The 24,236-nt window shown below is 48.4% G+C and overlaps 8 protein-coding genes across 8 annotated transcripts; 4 read left to right on the plus strand and 4 right to left on the minus strand.

Moving 5' to 3' along the window:
- Nucleotides 1–364: 364 nt before the first annotated feature.
- HER10_EVM0006531 (MFS allantoate transporter) lies at nt 365–2,234 on the minus strand (the record flags this gene model as incomplete). Its single annotated transcript, XM_035476114.1, has 4 exons — nt 365–987; nt 1,047–1,483; nt 1,548–1,852; nt 1,944–2,234. The coding sequence occupies 4 exons, from the start codon at nt 2,232–2,234 to the stop codon at nt 365–367; spliced, it is 1,656 nt and encodes a 551-aa protein (XP_035334060.1).
- A 412-nt stretch (nt 2,235–2,646) lies between these two features.
- On the minus strand, nt 2,647–4,035 carry HER10_EVM0006111 (dihydrodipicolinate synthetase). The gene is made up of 3 exons (XM_035475706.1): nt 3,379–4,035; nt 3,214–3,306; nt 2,647–3,141 (listed from the first exon to the last, which is right to left on the minus strand). The coding sequence occupies exons 1-3, from the start codon at nt 3,831–3,833 to the stop codon at nt 2,706–2,708; spliced, it is 984 nt and encodes a 327-aa protein (XP_035334031.1). The 5' UTR covers nt 3,834–4,035; the 3' UTR covers nt 2,647–2,705.
- Nucleotides 4,036–4,578: 543 nt separating this feature from the next.
- Nucleotides 4,579–6,012, plus strand: HER10_EVM0003774 (aldo/keto reductase; the record flags this gene model as incomplete). The annotated part of the gene is made up of 7 exons (XM_035473438.1): nt 4,579–4,647; nt 4,712–4,858; nt 4,929–5,033; nt 5,127–5,411; nt 5,499–5,554; nt 5,627–5,772; nt 5,834–6,012. 7 exons carry the CDS (start codon nt 4,579–4,581, stop codon nt 6,010–6,012), a joined length of 987 nt encoding a protein of 328 aa, XP_035333875.1.
- Nucleotides 6,013–6,288: 276 nt separating this feature from the next.
- Nucleotides 6,289–7,945, plus strand: HER10_EVM0008954 (mandelate racemase/muconate lactonizing enzyme domain-containing protein). The gene is made up of 4 exons (XM_035478459.1): nt 6,289–6,783; nt 6,834–6,943; nt 6,997–7,108; nt 7,180–7,945. The coding sequence occupies exons 1-4, from the start codon at nt 6,608–6,610 to the stop codon at nt 7,925–7,927; spliced, it is 1,146 nt and encodes a 381-aa protein (XP_035334230.1). The 5' UTR covers nt 6,289–6,607; the 3' UTR covers nt 7,928–7,945.
- A 158-nt stretch (nt 7,946–8,103) lies between these two features.
- Nucleotides 8,104–10,857, minus strand: HER10_EVM0003514 (uncharacterized protein; the record flags this gene model as incomplete). The annotated part of the gene is made up of 11 exons (XM_035473189.1): nt 8,104–8,210; nt 8,267–8,317; nt 8,368–8,800; nt 8,856–8,913; nt 8,977–9,131; nt 9,195–9,270; nt 9,326–9,479; nt 9,536–10,425; nt 10,482–10,546; nt 10,618–10,735; nt 10,796–10,857. The coding sequence occupies 11 exons, from the start codon at nt 10,855–10,857 to the stop codon at nt 8,104–8,106; spliced, it is 2,169 nt and encodes a 722-aa protein (XP_035333853.1).
- A 1,872-nt stretch (nt 10,858–12,729) lies between these two features.
- HER10_EVM0013295 (uncharacterized protein) lies at nt 12,730–14,259 on the plus strand (the record flags this gene model as incomplete). The annotated part of the gene is made up of 1 exon (XM_035482658.1): nt 12,730–14,259. One exon carries the CDS (start codon nt 12,730–12,732, stop codon nt 14,257–14,259), a length of 1,530 nt encoding a protein of 509 aa, XP_035334532.1.
- Nucleotides 14,260–14,400: 141 nt separating this feature from the next.
- On the minus strand, nt 14,401–15,510 carry HER10_EVM0001824 (uncharacterized protein; the record flags this gene model as incomplete). Its single annotated transcript, XM_035471559.1, has 2 exons — nt 15,391–15,510; nt 14,401–15,303 (listed from the first exon to the last, which is right to left on the minus strand). Exons 1-2 carry the CDS (start codon nt 15,424–15,426, stop codon nt 14,401–14,403), a joined length of 939 nt encoding a protein of 312 aa, XP_035333752.1. The 5' UTR covers nt 15,427–15,510.
- A 1,492-nt stretch (nt 15,511–17,002) lies between these two features.
- HER10_EVM0008771 (calcium-translocating P-type ATPase) lies at nt 17,003–20,853 on the plus strand (the record flags this gene model as incomplete). The annotated part of the gene is made up of 2 exons (XM_035478280.1): nt 17,003–19,714; nt 19,768–20,853. Exons 1-2 carry the CDS (start codon nt 17,105–17,107, stop codon nt 20,851–20,853), a joined length of 3,696 nt encoding a protein of 1,231 aa, XP_035334216.1. The 5' UTR covers nt 17,003–17,104.
- Nucleotides 20,854–24,236: the final 3,383 nt, after the last annotated feature.

Here is a 24,236-nt window from a genome sequence, read left to right on the forward strand (position 1 = left end):
GCACCGGCGTCGGCAGCTGTTCACTACGCCCGATTTATAACCGTGTGTTTGCGCGGATCATTATCCGTTATTAGTGAGTCCACGATACTGTTCTTTAGCACGCGATGCATCTCACTCTAGGTGCAAGTGAGTTGAGCAAGCTCTTATGCGAATGGCTTCAGAGACGCTGATACTCAATCTACGTAGTTCGGGGAACTTTGGCTACGGCAATGCCTGTGTATATTGCACCATAGAGTGAGGCAATGCTACGATTTCGAGACTAACATAAACCCCAGCTTCAGTGATCTAAATTGCTCCCAGACCGCACTCTCACATCGCAAATCTTATGGCAGAACGTCTTTGAGTCAGCAGGCTTGACGCTTGATCAGTAAATGTACCGAAAGTTCAAGTTCTCACGATCCGTCAAATCTCCAAACGCCGTCGCATCCAAATCAACCTCGGCGACTTCCCCCTGCACTCGGTCCCGTCTATCATTCTCCCACTTGAGCAAAAACCGCAGGGCAATCACAACCACAACCTCGAGCAAGTGAGCGACAATCATACTCCAAATACCCAACTCATACTTGGGCGCCTGGTCCGACTTGTAGAAGAAGGGACCCGCGATGTTACCGACGCAGTATCCCAGGAACAGGCACGCGGAGGTGACGACCTTTTTGGTGTGTCCGGCGATGTTGGCGGTCTGGAGCGAGAGGAGAAGTACGAAAGAGGCATTGATGGAGCCGGTCAACTTCAATGGAGACTTGTCAGAATGATGCACGTCAGGAGGTTCACATTCGCGAAAACTCACATAGTAGCAAATTAGCCTGCCGACCTGCTGGTCATCAGGCACAAAGCGGAGACCAAACGCCCCAGCGACGTTGGGTAATAAGAAGAGCACCAGCACGAAGCAACGATTATTCGGCGGCAGCCTGTCGTTGATGAAGACGCACGCAAGAATAGCGATAAAGATGATGGCTCCGTAGGGGATCTGAAGGACCGCCGTGACCACTTTACACCGGCATGTTAGAAATCAAGGCTAACTGAGCGGTGATGAAGCTTTGACTTACATGTCGAAAACTTGAAGCCCTTGATAATCAGAGTCCCAAAATTAGACGTCCCCCCATTCACAATCGCCTGCAACAAGGCAATCATGAAGAAAAAGTACAGCTTGTAGTCCGTAAACGCCTCGCGCACCTGATAGAACTTCAGCGTCTTATTCTCCACGCCAGTCTGATTCTCGCGTAACCGCTCGACGATGATCTTCTTCTCGCGGTTTGTAAGCTTGCTGCTCGTGATGGGGTTATCCGGCAGGAACACGGCAATGACGATGCCCCACGCGCAGCACAAGGTGCCGACGATGATGAACTCGTATTTCCAGGACGCCAGCACGCCTTTAATGTTGCCGATGCCGTAGCCTAGGAGGCCGCCGAGGGCGATGCCGATGCCGTTGGCGGTGTACCAGAGGCCTATTTTGATGGGTTGCTCCCGGCGGGTGTACCACATGCTGAGCTCAGTCAGCGATGTTTGATCTATAGAATAATTCAGATTGAGAAAAGGCTGGGACAGACCTGGTGATGATCATAAAGGCAGGGTCGGCGCATGCCTCTGCTGCTCCGCTGATGGCACGAAGCGCGGCCAAGGCTCCAAAGTTGGGTGCAGCGGCTTGGAGCATGAGAAACGCACCCCAGGCAAAGATGTTGAGGCCGAGATACTTTGCGATGGGGAACTTTTGCAGCATAAAGTTTGTGGGCAGAGCCCATACGAGAAATCCAAAGTAAAAGATTGATGACAGCCAGCTATACTCGGTGCCCTTGAGTTTGAGATCACTCTGGATACCGAAGATGGCAGCGTATGAGAGGGTGGTTTTGTCAATCTGCCTACGTTAGACATGCGTGGTCTTGGTGACTACGGAGAAACAAGCCTTTTGGCGGTGCTTGGCAAGAAGGCTAGGCAGTATAACTTACATAGAAAAAGACGTAGCAGACTGAAATGTATGGGAGAATCATCCAGTCAACCTTGCGGACTAGTCGACGTTCCTCTTCCGGGTCGATGGGTTCGTGCACATCGCCCACGTTGTCGAAGAGTGCCAAGGCGACATCCCCACCGGCCTTGGAAAGCTTGAATTTCTGAGGGCCGCCTTCTTCCATGGTTTCGAACTGAACCGCACTAGGCTTGAGCTCGTCGATGCCGTACCCAATGCCCTGAGGCCTGGAAGGCTGCAGGTCTGCATGTTCAGAAGAGAGATCTGTAGACATTGTGAGCTGGTCAAAGTATCGATACCAATGGTTTGAGATAAGAGACTAGCATCGTCAAGTCAAGACTTAAAGGTGGTGATCACATTTCCATATATACACGCGTGGGTCCATGTATACAGCAAGATACACCCTATCTACTACACAGGCCTGGTCCGCATGCAGACGAGGACATACACCAGGCTTCTTACCTCTCGGATAGACGGCCCCAGAACAGACGCGGGGAAACGTGGAGAGACGGCGTTAGGAAGTAGGATCATGGGGAATAGACTGGTCACTGGGTTCATCGGCATCAAGGTCCACTAGTCACAACGCTACCATGAGACAGACACAGGCATGCGAAACAAGCAGTGTGCTTTTCCGTGGCACCAAAATAGTGCCTGACGGCTATGTCAAGCCTCTCAATGTTTGGTATCATGGCCAATCATGCAATTCATAAGCTCCCAGCTCCAACTCGTCTAAGCTACTAGTGCCTTACAGAGAGTCCTCAATCTTTTGAATATCCGAAAACAAGAGCGAATCCAACGCCTTGAAGGTACCCTCATCCAAGCGTCCCTTGAGCGGCAACCGCCCGCCCTCGAGCGCGCCGAAGCCGGCCTTGCGGATGATACCCTCGCGGATACCAATGATGCCCGTCTTGCCGATGAAGTCCTCGGCGCGGCTGACGGCGTACTGCAGGCGCTGCACCTCCTCGAGGGTGCTCTGGTCGACGGGGCGCTTCTCCGCCAGGCTGAAGAGGCGCGAGACCGTCTTGGGGTAGAAGGCGGCGAGGCCGTCGATGACGCCCGCGGCGCCGAAGAGGACGATGGGCGCGAGCTGTTGGCCGAAGCCGCTGTAGACGCGGAATTTGGAGTGGTCGATGCGCGGGTCGGAGGAGACTTGGATGTGGAGGGAGACGTTTCCGTGGGACCTGGGGTTTGGGGGGACCGTGTTAGAAGGGTTCCTGGGGTAGAGATTGAGTGCATCTTTGGGAGTTGCTTACATCTTGCAACCGACGATCTTGGGGTGCTGGGCGAGGTCCTTGTACGTGTCGGGCTCGACGAGGACGTTGTTTGTGACGCCGGGGTAGTTGTATCTATGCCGAATTAGCACGAATGCCATCTCGCGCGTGCAAAGCGCATTTCGCAATTGACGGTTCATAACTCACACAAGAATGGGCAGAGGGCTCTTGTCAGCGACGACAGTGTACCACTCCTTAATGTTCTCCTGGTTCGCGGCGGTACCAAAGTATCCGGGAACGAGCACCAGACCCCATTGGGCGCCAGCCTTTGCGTAGTCCTCGAGCCACTCGAGAGTCTCGTCGATGCCGTTGGTCAAGACGCCGGCCATGATGGGGTAATCGGGGAAGCCGGCCTCCTCGAGGCCCTTCTTGACGCCGGCGACGAGGTCGTGACGCTCGGCCTTGTTCAGGTGGATGGCCTCGCCGGTTGAGCCGAGGAGAACCAGGCCGCGGATACCATTCTTTGCGAGATAGACGCTGTGCTTGACTTGGGTGTCGATGTCGACCTTGGGCTGGAGGGCGCCTGCGGAATCAGAGGCGGAGTGGAAGAAGGTTGGCACTGGGACGAAGACGCCCGTGGGTGGTACTCTGACGTCTGCCATTGTGATGTGAATGTGTGTTTTTGAGTGATGAAGGGGGAAGGATTAGGTAGCTAGAGGTTGTGAGAGACTGAGCTTCACTTGAGAGAGACTTGGGGGATTGAGATTGACGACTCCGGGTATCACGATGCTGCAACGTTCTTCTTTCAGTCGTGAGGTTTTTGTTGACCCCTCGTTGGAATTTACGTTCACGATGGAAAACGTGTCAGACCCGGTCTCGGTGCTCCTCGGCAATCCCGCGAGGGACTTGTTCGATGGCGTTCTCGGGGTGTGATGACGCGGGGGTGGGGACAAGTTGCGCCAAAGAAGACCACCGAGCGGGGAACATCCCGACACCATCCCGTCTGGACCGTCTCTAGCAACTCTAGTCTCAAGGGGTTTCTTACGAACGGGTCCCGGCTGTCGGACGTCGTCTTGCTTGACGGGAGCCATGCAGAGTTAAGTGGGGGTAGAGAAGATGGGAGGAAAAGGCCGGAAAAAGAGGTTTACATAAGGCCAATTCCGTGCCAACGGACCGTGTTAGACACCCCTCATTGTGTGATGCGGAAATCTTGCAGGCGAGATGGGAGTGACGACAGCCTCAAATTGGGGATATAAGAGCTCTGGAGAAATTTGTTATTTGTGTTGGGAGTGACATATGATAGACCAACATAACCCACGCGGATAACTGCACTTTTTCTGACCTTCGTCTATACAATTACATCCGATCACGGAAGCATCGCCGCACTTAGCTACTTGCTCTACAACAATGACGTTAGCTCAGTCTTTCAAGCTTCTCTCAGGACACGAGATCCCAGCGGTTGGCCTGGGCACCTGGGTAAGTTTTCGAGGATGGTGAGCTGATAGAGAATATTCTCCTGATCAATCATGTGAATCTGTAGCAATCCAAGCCCAATGAGGTCAAGAACGCCGTTGAGCATGCCCTCAAGTCGGGGTACCGCCACATTGACGCGGCAGCCGTCTACGACAACGAGAAGGAAGTCGGCGAAGGTCTCAAGGCTTCTGGCGTCCCAAGGAAAGACATCTTTGTAAGCTTTATCATTCCCCTACTCACTGCATCGGGTATTAGATGGCTGATCCTTGTCTCTCCCCTCCCAGGTCACCAGCAAGCTTTGGAACACCCACCACAAGGCAGAGGATGTTGAGACCGCACTAGACATTACCCTCAGCGACCTGCAGACTGACTACGTCGACTTGTACCTGGTAAGCATCATCTACCTTTTCTGTCATGCTTTCCACCTACACTTGCCGCCCCTCTCGATCTGCCATCCCTAACGCAAGAATGTCGTGCATTAGATTCACTGGCCCGTATCCTTCAACAAAAAGGACGATGCCACCCGCTTCCCGCTGCACCCCGTCACCGAGGCCGTCGACGTCATCGACGTCCCCGTCATCGAGACGTGGAAGGCCATGGAGGCTCTTGTCAAGAAGGGCAAGATCCGTTCCATTGGCGTCTCCAACTTCACCCGCGAGAAGATTGAGGACCTCTGGGACAAGGCCGAGATCAAGCCTGCGGTGAACCAAATTGAGGCGCACCCGTACCTGCAGCAGCCCGACCTCCTGGCCTGGTCCAAGGAAAAGGTGAGTCCATGTCCAGTCGAAGCGGAAAAAATCTCCGATGTTGCATTCCCGTTGTAGGGTCGTTAATCTGTGGGCTTGTGAATGCAGGGTATTGTTGTCACGGCGTACAGCCCCCTCGCTAACAACATTTACAACCTGCCTCGGTGAGTGGCCAGCAAATACCTGCGTGTTCTCTTCCGAGAATTGTGTAAAGCATATGAACTAATCTGCATCAGTGCCGTTGACGACCCCGCCATCGCCGAGCTGGCCAAGTCCCTCGGTAAGGAGCCGGCGCAACTCATTATCAGCTGGTCAGTTCAGAGAGGCACCGTGGTGTTGCCCAAGTCCGTCACTCCCTCAAGAATCGAGAAGAACTTTGAAGGTATGTGATCACAGAAACTGGTGTCTACACTTTCAGTTTGATAGGCACTGACTTTTACTAGTGTTTGAGCTCCCCAAGGACGTTTTCGAGAAGATCAACGCCTTGGACAGGAAGCACCGTTACAACTTCCCAGCCCGCCTCGGTCAAGACATCTTTGGCGAGTCGGACCCGGAGACGCTGAAGAAGGCGGTAGAGACCTGGGTGGCACAGCAGAAGAAGATCAGAGCGGGCCAAGCATAGACACGGAATAATAGATGTTGTGAATCTCTCATGAGGATAAACCAGTATCCGTAGCGTTGTAATCTCAATTTGATAGAACCGGGAATCCGCAAGCCACCAATAGCTTGTGAACCGCCTCGGTGAACCTTTTCCGCTCTTCATCTGTGCAGTACCCTCACCGAACGGAAAAGCGTACACCTTGGACCCCGCACCACCCCTCCATCCCCTGGCAATAGACTCGGGTGAGGGTGTACCGAACCCCGCACACCTCATCCCACCCTTCTCCACCACTGCGTGTAGCCGGGTAATACCCATGCTCCCTTCTCCGACGGGGGAGGGATATGCGATTCGGAGGCGGATCGGGAGACGAGAGGCGGCTGAGGAGGCGGGTCGGAGAGGTTCCGGACTTCAAGCCGACTTTCCCGTCATTCAACTCCGTCAAGCTCCGCTTTGAGGTGGTAATATCAGCTCACGATTGCCTCAAGTAAGCTGGTTGAAGCGTTTGTCTATCAGAGTCAAGCGAAGCTGTCGACCTGTCTTTTGTTTCACACCTCACTTCTTCTGAGGCACCGTATCAAAGTTTACCGACGTCATTGTCAGCAGAACTCCAGTCATCATGGGCAAGATCGCAAAGATGGAGTACTTCCGAGTGCCACCTCGGTGGTTATTCGTGAAGATCACAGATGAGGCGGGCAACGTTGGCTGGGGCGAAGCATCTCTCGAGGGCCACACTCAAGCCGTGGAAGGCTGTCTCGACGCCTGGTTTGAGAGGTATTCGGGCATGGAAGCTGAGTATGTCGATTTATCCCACCATTCACTTTCACTTTGCTGACCCTAAGAAGCGACATTGAGCACATTTGGCAGATGTCATGGAGGACAACATTCTATCGCGGCGGGCCGGTCTTCATGAGCGCGTTGGCAGGCATCGACATTGCCTTATGGGATCTCAAGGGTGAGCAGACTTGATACAGCCTTACCTGCGATGCTGTGACTAACGTTCAACAGCGAGAAAGCTGGGACTCCCCATTTGGCAGCTCCTAGGAGGAAAGGTGAGAGATAAGCTCAAGGTCTACGCATGGATCGGCGGTGACCGACCAAACGACGTAGAACAGCAGGCGTAAGTGAACACCAAAACCATCAATCATCTTTCCAGACGCAGCCCTTCTAATCACTGGTATCCCACAACAGACGAGCCCGCAAGGAACAGGGCTTCAAAGCCGTCAAGATGAACGGCACAGAAGACCTCGGCTGGCTCGACTCCCCCGACGCCCTCGACGCAGCCGTCGAACGCGTCAAGGCCGTAAAAGCCCTCGGCATGGACGCCGGCGTCGACTTCCACGGCCGCGTACACAAGCCCATGGCCAAGCAACTCGCAAAGGCCCTAGAGCCGCACCGCCCGCTCTTTATCGAGGAACCCTTGCTTTCCGAGCACCTGGGCGGCATCAAGGAGATCAGCCACCTTACCTCGATCCCTATCGCCCTTGGCGAGCGCCTGCACAGCCGCTGGGATGTGAAGCCGTTCCTCGAGGCCGGGTGTGTGGATATTCTCCAGCCTGATATCTCCCACGTCGGCGGGATTTCTGAGATGCGGAGGATCGCGGCTATGGCGGAGGCGTATGATGTTGCGCTGGCGCCGCATTGTCCGCTGGGACCAATTGCGTTGGCTGCGAATGCGCAGGTTGACTTTGCGTCGCCGAATTTCGTGATTCAGGAGATGAGTTTAGGGATTCATTACAACAGCACGGGTCAGGATCTGACGAGTTATACTCATAACCCGGAGGTGTGGAAGGTCACAGATGGGTATATCGATCTTCTGACTGGGCCTGGATTGGGTATTGAGATTGATGAGGCGCAAGTTCGTGAGTTGTCTAAGGATGCGAAGGCTTGGGTCAGCCCTGGATTCATTGGACCCGGTGGAGAGATTAGAGAGTGGTAGAAGAAGACACAAAACAAGCGCAGTAATCTAAACTTCAGGTTATTCGAAGAATCAAAGTTCATCGGCCAGATTCGCTGTTCTCAGTTAAGGTCATGCACAGGTTTGGAAACCTTTTTGAAGTCACAGGATTCGAAATTTGATTCATCATAGGAAATCACAAATACTATATGGCCTCCTCAGGGTGCCTTCTGAAGTCCCTCCTGCTTGACGACCCATCCAGCTCCCTGAGGGAAGCCGGGTGCGTCGCCTTCTGACCCTTGCCAGCCAGCGGCCATGTATGCGACTAGGGATCGTCAGTTCCCAAGGGTTTTCATGGCAGATATGAGGATCACGACTTACCTGCATACAGGAATCCAGCGTTTCCGGGCATGAAAGGGGGAGGCGTGCCGCCTATGTCAACAGTCAGCAACGTGACAGGTGTCAAAAAGGAGACGACATACCATCTCCACCGCGAATGGCATATCCAGCATCGTCGAATTTCCAGTAATCATACGCCGTCAAGTGATAAATAGCCCTCTCCGGGTTCCCGATCCTTGCCGAATTGATAGCCAGCACAGGCCGTCCCCAGCCGCGGATCTTCTGGTCCGTCCACACCTCCCACACCTTATCCGCCGTCTTGAGCGCGACGTCGGGGTCGACGGCTGGGGTGTCTGGCAGTATCCCCTGCATCATGATGAGGCTGCGCGGGTCCCCGTTGAGAGTGGGGTCTTGCCACCATGTGCTATTCAAACCCTCGTATACGGCGTATAGGCCGTCCACTTGTGGTGGCGGGGCGAGGTTCTCGGCTACTTCTGTCCATTTTTCGGGAATCGGCTGGCCTAGTCTCTTCTTCCACTCGCGGGCGAGATTGAGTCCGTATCTCCAGTATGCGATCTAGGTGTATCGATGTAAGACGAGGGCTTTGGTAGATTAGCTGGATTGTGCTTACCTCGTAGGCTAGATTCAATGTCTGTGAAGGTGGGGTATTCTCAGTTACGCCGTATGAGCTGGGAGAATTCCATGATCAGCCTATACTTCTTTTCATCCGTCTGTGTCAAAGTCAGACTCACGGCGGGCCCAAGTCATAATGTCCCGAGCTTTCATTCTTCCAGGCGTACGACGTCATATAGTTGGCAGTCGCCGTCAAGACTGCATCCCATTGCTTGAGGGTGTCATCGGTCGGTGAAGACTGATACGCAAGTTCTGCGAGGTACATGGGGTGAGGCTGTCTTGTTAGCAAAGTATTTCTCTGTGAATTGGCGCTGCGTCCGGAAGCTGAAAATAGTACCTGTTGCCAAAGTAAAAGGCCGTTGATTCCACCAGGGGAACTGACACCCGTTTCTAGCTCCGTCATCTTGGGCCACCTACATATACAGTTAGATCGTAGGCCAACCAGTTCTACAATTGAAGCGAGCCTACCTGGCCCCCTCCCACCCTTGTGCTTTCGCTCTTGCGAGGGAAGATGGAAGTAGAGTCTCGTAGATCTCCGGGAATATGTCATCGAAATACTTCTTTCGTCCCCATGTAACCCAATGGGCATTATGCCAAATGACCATTTCCATGTGAAATTTACCTGCCTAAATTAGCTTCGAAAATCGCTTCGAATGTGACATGAGTGCGTGTACACACCGTACCACCCATTGTTCATCAGTCCACTCTCCTGAGGTGATTGGCCGGATGCCGCGCTGTTAACGCGGACATGATATTGCGATAGAATGATGCGTCTCTGCAACTCTGTAGCATTCGGGTTAGATGATAAGGTCAGGTCGACGAAACCGCCCTCGTTCCAGTAGTCGTGCCATTCAGCAATGCTTTCCTCTTGGACATCGGCCGGAGGCCTGGGATCCTGCTTCTGCGGTGAAAAGTCCGCAGTAAAGGTCAAAGAAGTTGCAGTCTGGTTAGTACCACCAACAGGGGAAAGCGTGTATCGATGAGCGTCGACCTTATCAGAGCCCTCTGGTTCATCCCGCGAGAGATTTAAAGGCGCTCCATGAGACCAGCGCAGGTTAACAAAGTAGCTCGTCTCCTGCAACTCGTGGTAGATATGCGCCAGATCGGATCGCCCGCAACTGTTGACGATTCGAGTCGTGTGGTTCAACGGGAAGTCGTACACGCCGGCAAAGACTTCATACTTGTACTTTGTCGTGTGAATCGGTGGGTACGGGAAGTCGAGCTCGATGTTCAAGTCACCAGAGGACACGAGGACCGATTCGATTTGGAAGGTGACGGCATCGGTTGCGAAGTCGCCTTGTGTGACCACTTTGACGGCTTTACCGTCGACTTTGAAAGTTGAGGTGATGATGCCGCTCCAGAGGTCCAGCTCCTGTCTTGGCTCTGCGATGGCCGCTGCAGATAGTGTCTCTCCCTTGAACTTCAGACCGATCCGGCCCAGATTGATGCGATTAGGGTTCCCAATGATCCATTGCGAGACTTGCGGGAGCTTGGAGTCAGGGATGTCGTAGGAAACGTTTCGGCCGTGGGTCAGCATAGGAACGCCAGTGTAGTCGCTTAGCTTCTCGCTGTAGGTGAAGTCTCAGCATTTTATCCTGTTCAAGATCCTCGCGGTATGACAAACCCGTTGGTTGGAAGCGAATCGTTGTGCCAGGCCCAGCTCGAAAGCGTATTGAAGGGCAGGAAAGTCTCTCAGAGTTTGCAACTTCAGCTTGAATTCCTTGAGGTACATACACTGTGTGGTCGCAGTTGATACTCACCTGCATGCCTGTGTTATCGACATTGAAGGCGAAGTTGCCGTTGCCGACTTGCAATGGCGTGGTGTTGTTATCGATCAAAGTTGTGCGGACAACATTGAATTGGGACACAACGCGCTGTCTAAGTTAGATATGTCAGCTGGAAGGTGGTCTAACAATCAATTGTCAGAGATAGACAAACCGGTCGATGCTTCCCAACGCGACCACCGGTAGTAAGGTGGTGCACAGAAATGTCAAAATCATCTTGCTCACTTCGATCCTGAGTATTTTGCCTGCAAGTCTGGGACCCACAAGACTTTCAAGCAAGCATTTAGGGTAAGGCATCTAGAAACCATGGCAAAAGCGACATTTTGTAGCAATTTACCCGGAGAAATTACGAGCCTGGATTCCTCCACACGGAGGACGATCCGGGTCAACCGGGGTGCTTAAGATGCATGTTCTTCTCCTCAATCCCATGGTTCTGGTAAGTGACGTCGGCGTGCTTGGTTGCGCGATCAATTAGCCCGAGACCTTTTGGAAGGATGAATTCAAAAGGAAGTTCATTTGCAGTGATGTGCAGTGCGCTATTAAGATATCCGGAGGTGATCTGCAAAGAAGTGCGGAGGAAACAGAATGCGAACATTCACCCTGCTTTTACCCCAAATTGTTCAGAGCAAGCCTTGAGGCAGCCCACTAAGCGGGTTTGCGGGGAAGCCTGTCGCCGTTGTATCTACACTAAGAATTAAAGTCTGGGCATCTTCATTCGAACCATGAGTCTTGTTCTGATTTTTGCATGGATCAGGGTTATTGAAGGCACTTAATGCACACATCGACATCTTCATGGTATGATACGGGAAACCTTTGAATGAGATGGATTGCCAAGCTTCCAAAAGGTATTCCAAAAAGGCTCAATTCTCTGATTGAAGTATGGTTTTGAGTTATCACTCCAAGCACGGAAACTTCAAGTCTGATACGCAACTAAGTTTCCACTGATGACCGTTGTCACCTAACTTTCATATTAATCGCTGAAACTCCCTGCGGATGTAGAGATCATGGATACGACGGACCATAAGTAATCTCACTGAAGCTCGGATTGAGAGAAGAAAGGAAGGAAAGAAGCAGTCATCCGTGTTACTGCGTAGTCATGAATTGGTAGGTTTGCAGCTTTCCGCTCCTGTTGAAGCTTGTATGTTGCTTCTCATTGGCGTACTTATCCAGATCAGACTGAGCTTAGCACCACGCGCTAAATTTCGCGATGACACTCAGATCTATAAGAAAGTCTGTCTCAGAAACTTGAGAAAAGTGCTATCGACTCTTTTTACAACTGTCCGAAAGGTGGAGCGGAAGATAGAGTAGGTCCCTGTGATGCAGACGTTTCTGAGGGATTAACACGAGTTGAGACCGGGTCTAGTAATTGTGGGCAGCTCCTTCACAAATCACGAACACAACCACTATTAGTAAACACTGTCCCGGACTCAAGGAATCGGCTCTTTCTATTTCTCTCAAATTCAGTCTCTAGGCTTTTACGGCACTGCATCTTTCGGTCACCTTTACTCAAAGTGCATGGCCTCTAGTGATACCCGTGCATCGATGGAAGCACCCTGCAAGGTTTGCTTGCAGCTTCCGATCACATGCGATGGGATCAAATGCCACGAGAGAGAGTCGCATCCTCGATTGGCTTCAGCCCCGCCCAGAGAATGAATATCTACTGGAGGATGATGCCGAGTTCATTGTGCGCGCAAGAATCGCCGCTGGTCCGACGAGGAGAACATGATCATCTGGTGGTTCCTGGACCAGGATGGAAGCTTCTTCCTAGACCATGATCCCACCCATGGCATGTGCAAATGCAGCTAGCTTCAGCCACTAATCTGGGGATCTGGTGGAACTCGTGGAGAGTTGCAGTTGAACCTCGGCACTCGGGCACAGTTGCCGATCTCCCGACGTCAACCGACGGTCTTAGCGCAGCTTTCACCTGCTCAGGAGAAGCTCTCCGGACAAGGAACATTGTCCGTAGCATCTGAGATCCCATCCGCCCGGGCTCAAGCAACGTCCTATTGAAAGCCATTGAATTCCACTGTCATCTCATCTCTCGAAGCCAGCATTTCTCAGAATTAACCCCCCAGCTCCCCACTGGAAATGGTTACCGTTGCAAAGAACGCGCCACGTGGCGCAACCAACGCGCCGCGACAGTCGCTGACCATTGTTGACAACCGCACTGGCAAGTCTTACGAGCTGCCCATTACCAGGAATTCCGTGTTGGCTACGGATATCAAGAAGATCAAGGCCGCTCGCGGCGATGACCGCGCGGAGGATGAGACCGACCAGGGTCTCCGAGTCTACGACCCGGCCTACATGAACACCGCCGTGGTCCAGAGCAACATCACCTACATCAACGGCCAGGAGGGCATCCTCCGCTACCGCGGCTACCCCATCCAGCAGCTTGTCAACAAGTCGCATTTCTTGGAGTCAGCGTTCCTTCTCATTTACGGCGAGCTGCCCACAACGTCACAGTACAACAAATGGCAAGATGAGATTATGCACCACACCTACATCCACAGCGACATCGAGGGCATGTTCAAGTCGTTCCGCTACGATACGCATCCCATGGCCATGTTGCAAGCCTCCTTCTCATCAATGGGTGCCTTCGCGCCCGAGTCAAACCCGAGTTTGCAAGGGCAGAAGCTGTACACCAACGCGGCTTCAGGCGACCTCGAGGCCCTCAAGATGCTCGACAAGCAGATCCTCCGCATCATCGGAAAGGCGCCCACGGTAGCCGCCGCCTCGTACCGCATGCGCCAGGGCAGACCCTTCAACCGCCCGGCCCAGGGACTCAGCTACACCGGCAACTTCCTCTACCTGCTCGACCACTTGAGCGGGCACGAGTACCAGCCTCACCCCGTCCTGGAGCGCGCCCTCGACGCTCTCTTCATCATCCACGCCGACCACGAGGTCAACTGCTCCACCGCCACCGTCCTGCAGGTCGGCTCAAGTCTCGTCGACCCCTATAGCGTCGTCTCTGCCGGCTGCGCCGCGCTCTACGGCCCTAGTCACGGCGGTGCCAGCGAGAGCGCGATCCGCATGCTGATGGAGATCGGCAGCCCCGAGAACGTTCCCGCCTTCATGCAAAAGGTCGAGAAGCGCGAGCGTGTGCTCGTCGGCTTCGGCCACCGCGTCTACAAGAACGTCGACCCTCGTTCGACTGCCATCCGCCAGCTGGCCGAGGAGGTCTTTGCAGTCACAGGCCGCAACCAGCTCCTCGACACGGCGCTGGAGCTTGCGAAGTACGCCCGCGAGAGCGAGTTCATGAAGAAACGCAACTTGTACCCCAACGTCGACTTTTACTCTGGCCTCATCTACCAAGCCATGGGCTTCCCGCTTGACTTCTACCCGGTTCTGTTTGCCGTGCCCCGCTGCGTTGGATGGTTGGCGCACTGGAGGCAGCAGATGCTGCAAAAGGGCGGCGTCAAGATCTGGCGCCCGCGTCAGTTGTACATTGGCGAGGGTGAGCGGGAGTACGTTGATGCGGAGAAGAGGCAGGAGAAGAAGAAAAAGACTGTGTTTGATGAGCCTGTTCAGGTTAGCCACGGTGGCGACAGCAAGAGGAATGAGCTTGCTACGTTCAAGGATGAGATGGGACATGCTTGGAGGGGTCGCTCGAAGCTTTGAGGCGTTTGCTTTCACTTAGTTTGGTTCGGAGGCGTACGGATTAAGGATCTTCAGACTGGGTCAAGGATTGAAGCCATACATGTTCGATTAGGAAGGCTGTCACAATACAATCACATCTCTATTGACTCATCTCTCAACTGATCAGATCATACCAGCCTGTTGAGCCGCCTTCTTGATCCCATTCTCGATCTCCTCATCACTCATTGTTTTCAGTTCGACCTTGTCGTTCCAACTCATCTCTTGGAAGCTTTCGCTGCCTCCATAGCCCTTCCCATACATCATCTGATAGTAGAAGTCAACCCAGACCGACTTGTCGCCCTCAGCGAACTTGGCCTTGGCATTCTGGTAAACCTCCTCGACATCAAAGTTCTGCACCTCAAACTTCTGACCCGTCACCTTCTCCCCTATTTCCGTCAACTGCTTCTCACTGACCGCCGCCGAATGGATATATATGGACTTGTTTTCGGCCTCCTTGTACAGTCCCCCCTCATCACGTAAGACCTTGGCAATCGTCTCGGCGACATCCGAAATCTTTGTAGTACCAATCAAGTTGTCGCCACCATTGTGATACTTTGCCGTCTTGCTCCGGAAATTCGGACCCAACCCACCAAAGCCAAGCACGAGCTCGAAAAAGGGTCCGTTGTTGACGCTCATCCAGCTCGACTTATTGCCGTTCTCGGCAATCTTCTCAATGAGGTAGCGTCTGGCGCGGACCTTATCGACGACGATGGGCAGACCCTCGGCGAGCGGCGAGTCTACGTTGGTGCTGTACTCGGAAGGGACGATACGCTTTACCCCGGCAGCGACAGCAGCGTCGATCCACGGCTTCTGGTTATCCAGAACGATTGGGTCCGGTGCAGCTGAGATGACCGCGTCCTGGCCTTGAAAGGCTGTAGTGAGAGCACTGACGTCATTCAAGTCGAGTTTGATGGACTTGACTCCGGAGCGAACGGTCTTGGTGGAGTCGGAACGCTGGATTGCAGTGACATTGAAGCCGGACTGAAGCAAGGTCTTGGCTATTTGAGAGCCCATTTGGCCCGTCGCCTGAGGTTGGGAGCTTTAGTATTCGATCATGAACCTACTACTAGTACTCTAAGGGAAGCTCTCATGCCCAGTGAGGTCCAGACTTACGCCGATGATGGCAATGTTACGGATTGGGGAAGGCATTGCTTATGAGTTCAGTTGAAACGAGAAGTAATGCCGCTGACTGATTGTTGAAGATGCTGCAACGTATCCGCGGCTTGAATGGTGATGTGATGATGTTGATGTTCGAGATTGCGGCTACCATAAGGTACGTCGTGTTCTAGGTTTCATCGCCTAGTATGCATGCGGCCGAGCGCTAGTGACCACAATGTCCAGTCCGAGCGGACAACGCCAACTCATTGTCCGAGGCCGATTAGCTGCACAATATGAAGATAGCGATGTGTAAAAAATGGATTCCCAAGGCTTGGTGAATCTCAAGGCCGAGATCAGAAGGATGAAGCACTAGAGTCATGCGCAAAAGACATTGTACAAGATTATGCAGGGTAGAAGGCGTCGCGAAGGAAATATGGATGCTGATTTCACCTTAAGCTTAGGATCATCTTTTCTCTCTGCTAGATTGCGTTTGCTTTGAGGCAGAAGGTGAGCATCGCCAAGCTTTTCATGTGTATCGACGCCATGTATACCTAGGTATGTCAAATGAAACCTCAGGTCAAAGTGGACAGTAACCACGTTTGCCCTAGAGTTTTACTCTTCATCCGAGTCCTATTCTTCATTCATTGACGAGCTCAATTGAGTTTGGCCTCAGCAACCCAGTATTCCATGTTCCTCAATTCCACTGAACCGAAACCTTATGGTGACTATTTTCAGTGAGCTCATTTCGATGTTGCCTCTGTTAGCCACCGTGAGCTAAGGCTAAATAGGAGTGAACCTCTCAATTCAAGAGATAGGAAGCAGATTGCTTTAGTCTACTTCACTCAAGCGATTGTTATGCAGTACCTCGGATTGACTGAATTGAATGAACACAAATATTAGTATAGCACCCAAAAGCAAAGCTACGAAACGAAACATCGTGCAAACAAAACCCTGAATGATGTCAATGGGGCAAAGCCAAGTCTCTCGCTAGACACGCCAAGGCGCTTATGAGCCGAACAGCCGCTGACATAACTGGGCCAAGTCAACTTTTGAGGCCAGACGTTCCCTGCAACTATCCACATCTCCTTCGCATCCTCCGAAGAACACAGCCACGCCGACACCGAGAAGACGGCGTCAAAGTGCCCCGGATGACCACCGCGAACGGCCGAAGAGTCACCCAAGACCACACATCTCCGCTTCACTCTCGCCCGAATGCCATCTCGAGAGGCGAACATCCCCGGACTCACCGATGTCCACGTGCCACCCTTCGCCGTACGGTTGCAAACAAAATCCGACTCAGTTGCCTGGCGGGTCAACCCCCCGAAGCCCGTTGATCTCCACATCCCCCACGACCCAAGGCCATAAGGCTTGTGCAACGAGTCCTAGTCCCAGACATCGTCCAACCCACCCCGACCAGTCAACATCCTCATAGCGTGCCGAGAAGCCTTGGATTTCTCTCGGCACGAATGTGAGATTCGCCAAGATGCAATGACGCGGCTCTCAGATCCGTGCCGTTGCCCCAAAGGTCGGCTCCAGATGACCATAACATATTACCAACTGTTGTTCCCCCCCTGCTGATCATGGAATTATGGACACACTGGCGCTGCGTGTCTCTGTTTTTCTCCTCGTCAATTCTTGCCATTTTTGAGACCTGACTTTGAACATCTGTCTGTCGTCACGCCCACCGCTGTCCAAACAAACTTCCTCTGGCAACTGGAGGCACCAGACGATGGCCGACGAGATCACGGCCGCCGCGCCGCGCCAGCCAGATACAGGCCAGGCCTCATCGAAAGACCCCTTCAGCAAGCAATTCGCACAGCAGCTGGAAGACAACGAAAAAGAATTGGACCTTCGCGATGATACCGTGATCGAGAATAACAGATTCGCGTTCACGCCGACGCAACTACACAAGCTCATCACCGCGCGCAACCTATCAGCACTGCGGCGCTTCGGTGGTCTCCCTGGCCTCGCAGCTGGTTTGCGGACAGATCTCGCCGCCGGCCTCAGTGTAGACGAGACGAGTCTCGAGGGCACAGTATCGTTTGAAGAGGCTGTCGCTGCAGGAGAGGCACAACGGGCTGCTGCGATCACGCCCCAACCTCCTTCGACACAACACAAGCACGGTATCAAGTTGGACCTGGACCTGATTCAACATGAAGCTCAGGGCTATACAGACCGGAGGCGCATCTATGGCGAAAACAGGCTCCCGAAACGAAAGCAAAAGTCATTTTTGAGGCTAGCATGGATCGCATTTAACGATAAGCTCATGTTCCTCCTCACGATCTCGGCCACAATCTCGCTGGCGCTTGGAATCTACGAAACAGTAGACGCGTCTGACGACGAGCCGAACATCCAATGGGTGGACGGTGTCACCGTTGTAGTGGCTATTCTGGTAATCGTGTTCGCCAGTGCTGCTACGGATTGGCAAAAGAACGCCAGATTCGCGAAGCTCAATGAGAGAAAGGAGCAGAGGGATGTCAAAGTCATACGATCCGGCAAAACACAAAATATCTCCGTGTACGACGTGCAGGTCGGAGAAATCATGCACATTGAGACTGGAGATGTCGTTGCCGTCGATGGTGTACTAGTCCAGGGCTCCGGTATCCAGGTCGACGAGTCCTCCCTCTCGGGCGAGTCTGAATTGGTGCACAAGAATGTGCCTAGCGAGAGTGATATTCGCAACCGAAAAGCTCACAGATCTTCGGCGACTGACCCATTTATCCTCAGCGGTACAACGGTTTCTGGCGGTGTCGGTGCCTACTTAGTGACATCGGTAGGAACCAACTCTACGTATGGCAGAACCTTGATGTCGTTGAGAGAGGATGTTGAGGAAACTCCCCTGCAGCAGAAGCTGGGAAAGTTAGCAAAGCAACTCATCACGTTTGGTGCGATTGCCGGTATCATCTTCTTCCTCATCCTGTTCATCCGTTTCCTCGTCGGGCTTCCGACTATGAGAGGAACTGCCTCCGAAAAGGCTGAGACCTTTTTCAAACTCTTGATCCTAGCCGTCACTGTCGTCGTGATCACCGTGCCCGAAGGTCTAGCCCTCGCCGTCACCCTTGCTCTCGCCTTTGCCACGACCAGAATGCTCAAGGACAAGAACCTCGTCCGCCTGATTCGTTCCTGTGAGATCATGGGTAATGCCACATGCATCTGCTCAGATAAGACAGGAACATTGACACAGAACAGCATGACGGTCGTCGCGGGCAGAATCGGACTCCATGAGCGCTTCGGTGACGCGCCGAGAGAGATCAGCAAGGACGATGTGAAGAAAGACCTGAGTACCGATGACGCCTCGGACCAGGAACACCCAAAAGCCTTGCTGGAATCCTTGAGCGGCGATGTGAGAGCGCTGACGAAGAATAGCATCGCGCTGAATACCACGTCATTCGAGAGCGATAATCCGAACGATGCCGGCTTCGTGGGGACCAGCACAGAGACTGCTTTGCTCAGGTTCAGCCGCGAGTACTTTGCCATGGGGCCACTTAGCGAGGAGAGGGCAAACAACGAGATTGTCGACATGTTCCCTTTTGACGCATCGCGGAAGTGGATGGCGGTCATGTCAAAGCTTCCCAGTGGGAAGCACCGACTCCTCGTCAAGGGCGCGGCTGAGGTCGTCTTTGACCAGTGTACCAACATCCTTAAGGAACCGAAGGCCAGTCTTGCCGTTCAGAGTGTTACGACTGAGATACGAGAAGACCTGCGATCAACGATCCGCGAGTACGCCAAGCAAATGCTCCGACCGATTGTCATCGCCTACAAAGATGTTGACGCACCATTTGAGAACCCAGACGACCCTGACTCTATCAAATTCGAGAAGCACTTTACGAGCATGACGTTCATCGGCGTCTTTGGCATCCGCGATCCCCTTCGACCCGAGGTCCTCGACTCCGTGCGCCAGTGCCAGGAAGCCGGGGTGTTTGTGCGGATGGTCACCGGGGACAACTTTCTGACGGCAAAGGCCATCGCATCAGAGTGCGGCATCTACTCAGCCGGCGGCTTGGCTATGGATGGGCCAACGTTCCGGAAGCTTACCCCCGCTCAGCTGGATCTGGTCATTCCCCGGCTCCAGGTGTTGGCGAGATCTAGCCCGGAAGATAAGCTCCTACTCGTATCCCATCTGAAAAAAATGGGCGAGACGGTTGCCGTGACTGGCGATGGCACCAATGACGCGTTGGCTCTCAAGGCCGCGGATGTGGGCTTTGCTATGGGCATTCAAGGGACCGAAGTTGCTAAAGAAGCTGCGTCTATCATCCTGCTTGACGATAACTTTGCATCGATCGTGAAGGCATTGGTATGGGGTCGCACTGTCAATACGGCTGTGAAGAAGTTCCTCCAAGTATGTGAAATCTAAGTATCGAGTCGGCGTAAGATCTGCTAACATAAGCCTAGTTCCAATTCACGATCAACATCACAGCCGGCACTCTGACTGTCGTCTCTGAGTTGGCAGGAGACTCCATCTTCACCGTCGTTCAACTACTCTTCATCAACCTCATCATGGATATCTTCGCCTCGCTCGGGCTAGCAACTGACTACCCCTCACCAGACTTTCTCAAACGCAGACCAGAGCCACGTACAGCGCCCATCGTGAACATCACAATGTGGAAGATGATCTTAGGCCAGGCAATCTACCAGCTCGCAGTAATGTTCACTCTCCACTACGCAGGAGACCAACTTTTCCATCCCACCACCACCGCAGAGAGGGAGGCGCTGCAGACGATGATCTTCAATATCTACGTCTGGATGCAGTTCTTTAACCAGCACAACTGCCGCCGCGTCGACAACAAGCTTAACATTTGGTACCAAGGCGTCCTCCGAAATCCCTGGTTCATCGGCGTGCAATGCGCCACCCTGGCTGGACAAATGATTATCATCTGGAAGGGTGGTCAGGCCTTCGACACCCGCCCACTTAATGGTGCGCAATGGGGTTGGTCGATGCTGTTCGGTGTTCTCGTAATTCCCCTGGGCGCTCTCATTCGCCAAGTGCCTGACGAGTTGGTTTACGGCTTCTTCCAAGCCGTTAAGCGAGGCTTCCTCGGCACGGTACACGTCCTTTCCAAGGTTCTCCCAACGAAATGGCGGAAGAAGGCTGAGGAGGAAGTCGAGGACATGGGGGCGGCGCAAAGCTGGGTACTTCAGACGGGCGCGGCGCTGTTGCGGCCGATGAACTACGAATGGGGCAGCTCAACCCCGCCGCCGGGCTCGAAGCTTGCGGGAAGGGTGTCGAGTATACCTGCTGCACAGAGAGAGGCTCTGATTCGTGCTGCCAAGGCAGGCACCGGAGACAATGAGATTGATGTGCCTGCGCTCATCGATGCGGCGCGCTGCGCCAAGGTGGAGTTATCTTATGGCCTTGAGGTCCATCCTGGCACTTTGGTGGAGGACCCGATCTTGCTGACTTCCATTGGGGTTAATGGGAAGAAGTGCCCGCCGAGCCAGGATCCGGAGATCTTGCGGTATTTGCAACGCCCGTCATGAAAGCCTGTGCTCCTTAGCTTTTGCGATCAATCATGTTTTCATTATAGAACTATCATGTTTTGTTTTAGCCGCCTCGCTCACGCGTTGATGGCTCAGAGGTGAGAAGTCCAGTAATGTTTTGTTTTCCCGGTGGATGGCACTTTAATATCATACCGACGCATGTATGCTCGTTCACGAAGTAATGTCAGATACCTAAAGTATGTTCGCTCAAACACCTTCAATGCTATGTGAAGTCTTCTGCTTGTCACATCTGGCTCGGGTGCTTCTCAACGTAACCGACTATATCCGAATAAGGTAGTTGAAGATTACATCGGGTAAGATAGCCTTAGTAGTCTATAAGAGATAAATAGCCTGCTAATTGGCTTCTTGTTATAATAGCCTCAACCATCCGTAGTCTTACCGCATGTCACGTAACCTCGGTTATATAATTACTAAAGTCTATACTTACCTATACCCTTTATTTTAGGGCGAGTCTCGTACTTATTTCTTATTTTTAATAAATAACTATTCTTTATATTTAATATTAATACCCTATTATAATTATATAATAATTATAAACTTAGCTCTAATTTAGACCTAAACTTCTATTAAAAAATTACTTTTGGGTTATAATTTATTATATTCTTTTTATACTTAATTTTACTCCTTTTATATTTAAAAACTTATTTTTAAGTAATAATATTTTTAAAAGACTTTTAATATAGTTAAATATAAACTTAATTATTAATAAGATTAGTTAAAATAATATTTTGCTTTATAAATTAAGGCCTATTTAAAAATATTTAGGACTTACTAAATTTAAATAATACTAAATCCTTTTAAATTTTATACTTTTTATTAAATTAATTTTATTTATTAAAGAATATATTAAAATATAAAATACTATTTAAAAATAAGCTTATTAAGTAGTTATAATTAAATATAATTAATAATTTAATTCTTATACTTAATAAGAAGTATTAAAAACGAGACTAAGAACGAATTAATAAAATAAAATAGCTTTATAAAATAACTAACTCTTTTATAAAACTTAAGCTAGTTATAACTAACTAAATATACTTTTTAAAAATATACTTCTTTTATTTAATAAATAGCCTTTAAAACGATTTTTAATTATAAAAGAGAGATTATATAAATTTATAAATTATTAAATTATTAATTTTATTACTTAAGAAATCTTAAAAAATATAAAAAGAACTAGTTAATTTATCTAACTACTTTCTTTATATAATAATCTAGGTTTTAAATAAAAATATATTCTAAGTAACTTAAGCTTATTTATAATTACTTAAAAGAATTTAATATAGTTATAAATAGAGCGAACTCTAATATTAATTTTATTACTTAAATTAAGGATTTTTATTTTATTTATTATTAAGTAATATAGCTCTAATTACTTAAAGTTTAGGAATTCTCGTTTTAAAACCTTTTTATATAATTATTTAATATTTTATTTTAAATTAGTTTAATTAAGAACTTATTAATATTATAAAAATAGAATAAAGGGAAAAGTAATACTTAATATAGGTTATTATATTAAAATATTTAATAACTTTTTATATAAGGAAGTAGTATATAATAAAAGTTATAAATAAAACTTTATAATTTTTATAATATTAATAAATTATTTAAACTCTTTTAAATAGAGCGAAGTAAAACTTAACTTATTTATAGAGTATTTATATAATAAGTCTTATTATTAAAACTAATTAAGTACGTAAAAATAAAGTTTACCCTTATTAAAAAAATAAAGTAAGAATATATTTAATTAGATATATCTAAAATTAATAAAATAATTTCTTATTTAAATATAAATAAATATACCGATTTTTATATTAACTTTATTTAAAAAGTTAGATTTAAGCAGGGCCCTTAGTAAATTTAATAATAATACTTAAAAGAAAGATAAAAACTAAATAGGCTTAGTAAATTAATAAAAAATAGGATTTTAAAAGTTTTACTCTTTAAATATTATAATTATAATTATTAATATTACTCTATTCTTAGAATTAGACCTAATAATTAGTAAAAATATTAATTTTATTATTTTTTAATTCATTTTTAAACTTATATTTATTTTTAAAATATATAATTATAAATAATTATAATACTATTTACTTAGTTAATAATTAATTATTTTTAGAGTAAAGATTAATTTAATAATATAATAGGACTAAGAATATAAATTCTAAAATAGTTTTTCCTTTATACTTATTTAGAGGATAAGGATTATTTAAAATACTCTTATAAAAATAAGAGGACTAAGAACTAAAAATTTAACTTTTAAAATATTAAGTTAATTAAAAACTTTTATATTAACGTCGTATTAAAAACCTATTTTAAAAGATAAGTATATAATATTTTAGTTTTAATTATATTTTTATTTTAATAATTAGTTTAAAAACGTTATAATTAAGTAGTTTATTAAGAAAGTTAACTTAGTTTTTTAAAATATAAGCCCTATTTATCCTATTTTTACTTAAAACCTCTCCTTATTAATAAATATAATTTTTATTTATAGCTAATAAATACCTCGTTCTTTATATTAAATAAAAAGTAACTAAGTAAACTTTATATAGTTTTAATATTTTTAATTTAAATACTTTATATTAATAATACTTAAAAGCTTATATTAACTATTTAGGAGTAAGAATTAAAAGACTAAGCTGCTTAAAATACTAATATTATATAACTATTTATATAAAAAGGTTATTTTTAAACGAATTTTAAAATAAAAGGTAATAAAACCGTATTTTAAAATTTTATAAGACTTTTTAACTATTTATTTATTTTTAAATAAAATAAGTAATTAATACTAATTAAAAACGAGTATTTAGGTAAAATTTTCGTTTTCTTAAGAGTTTAAAACTTATAATATAATATTTAAAATTTTATATTTTTAAATAATAAATACGTATTTAGAAAGGTTTAGTTATTTATAAAATTAAATAAAATATAAAACGTATAGTAATTATAATTAATAATAAAACTTATTTTTAAATATAAGTAAAAGAGCTAGGGATTAAATTAAAAATAACTTTTTATATATAAAAGCTAAATAGAAGAGGGAACGAGCTAGCTAAGAAATTATTAATAAAGCGATTAATATAATATTTATTATTAGCTTATTATATAAATTATAAATAAAAGCTATATTAGTAATAGCTTATTTATATAATATTAACCTGAGATAATATATTAACTAGCTCTTATTAATTTAAATTAAAAAGTTTAATTTAATTATTATTTTAAGTAGTAATAATTAATAAATATACTAAGGCTTATTTACGATTTATGTTTTTATTAAGGGTAAATATATATATATAATTATTAAGTATACTTTTTAAAAGGGATTATAAAAGGAATTAATAAGAGACGTTTTA

The sequence above is a fragment of the Colletotrichum scovillei genome, assembly GCF_011075155.1.
Source record: "Colletotrichum scovillei strain TJNH1 chromosome Unknown Contig00005, whole genome shotgun sequence".
NCBI lineage: Eukaryota > Fungi > Ascomycota > Sordariomycetes > Glomerellales > Glomerellaceae > Colletotrichum > Colletotrichum scovillei.

What these genes read in the sequence shown, in the direction of transcription:
- HER10_EVM0006111 (XM_035475706.1), bottom strand. Translation starts at nt 3,833, where the DNA reads ATGGCAGACGTCAGAGTACCACCCACGGGCGTCTTCGTCCCAGTGCCA. An exon ending in AGCCCTCTGCCCATTCTTGT is followed by an intron (nt 3,307 to 3,378) that starts GTGAGTTATGAA and finishes AATTCGGCATAG; the next exon opens with ATACAACTACCCCGGCGTCA. An exon ending in AAGATCGTCGGTTGCAAGAT is followed by an intron (nt 3,142 to 3,213) that starts GTAAGCAACTCC and finishes CCCAAACCCCAG; the next exon opens with GTCCCACGGAAACGTCTCCC.
- HER10_EVM0008954 (XM_035478459.1), top strand. Translation starts at nt 6,608, where the DNA reads ATGGGCAAGATCGCAAAGATGGAGTACTTCCGAGTGCCACCTCGGTGG. An exon ending in TATTCGGGCATGGAAGCTGA is followed by an intron (nt 6,784 to 6,833) that starts GTATGTCGATTT and finishes GACCCTAAGAAG; the next exon opens with CGACATTGAGCACATTTGGC. An exon ending in AACGACGTAGAACAGCAGGC is followed by an intron (nt 7,109 to 7,179) that starts GTAAGTGAACAC and finishes ATCCCACAACAG; the next exon opens with ACGAGCCCGCAAGGAACAGG.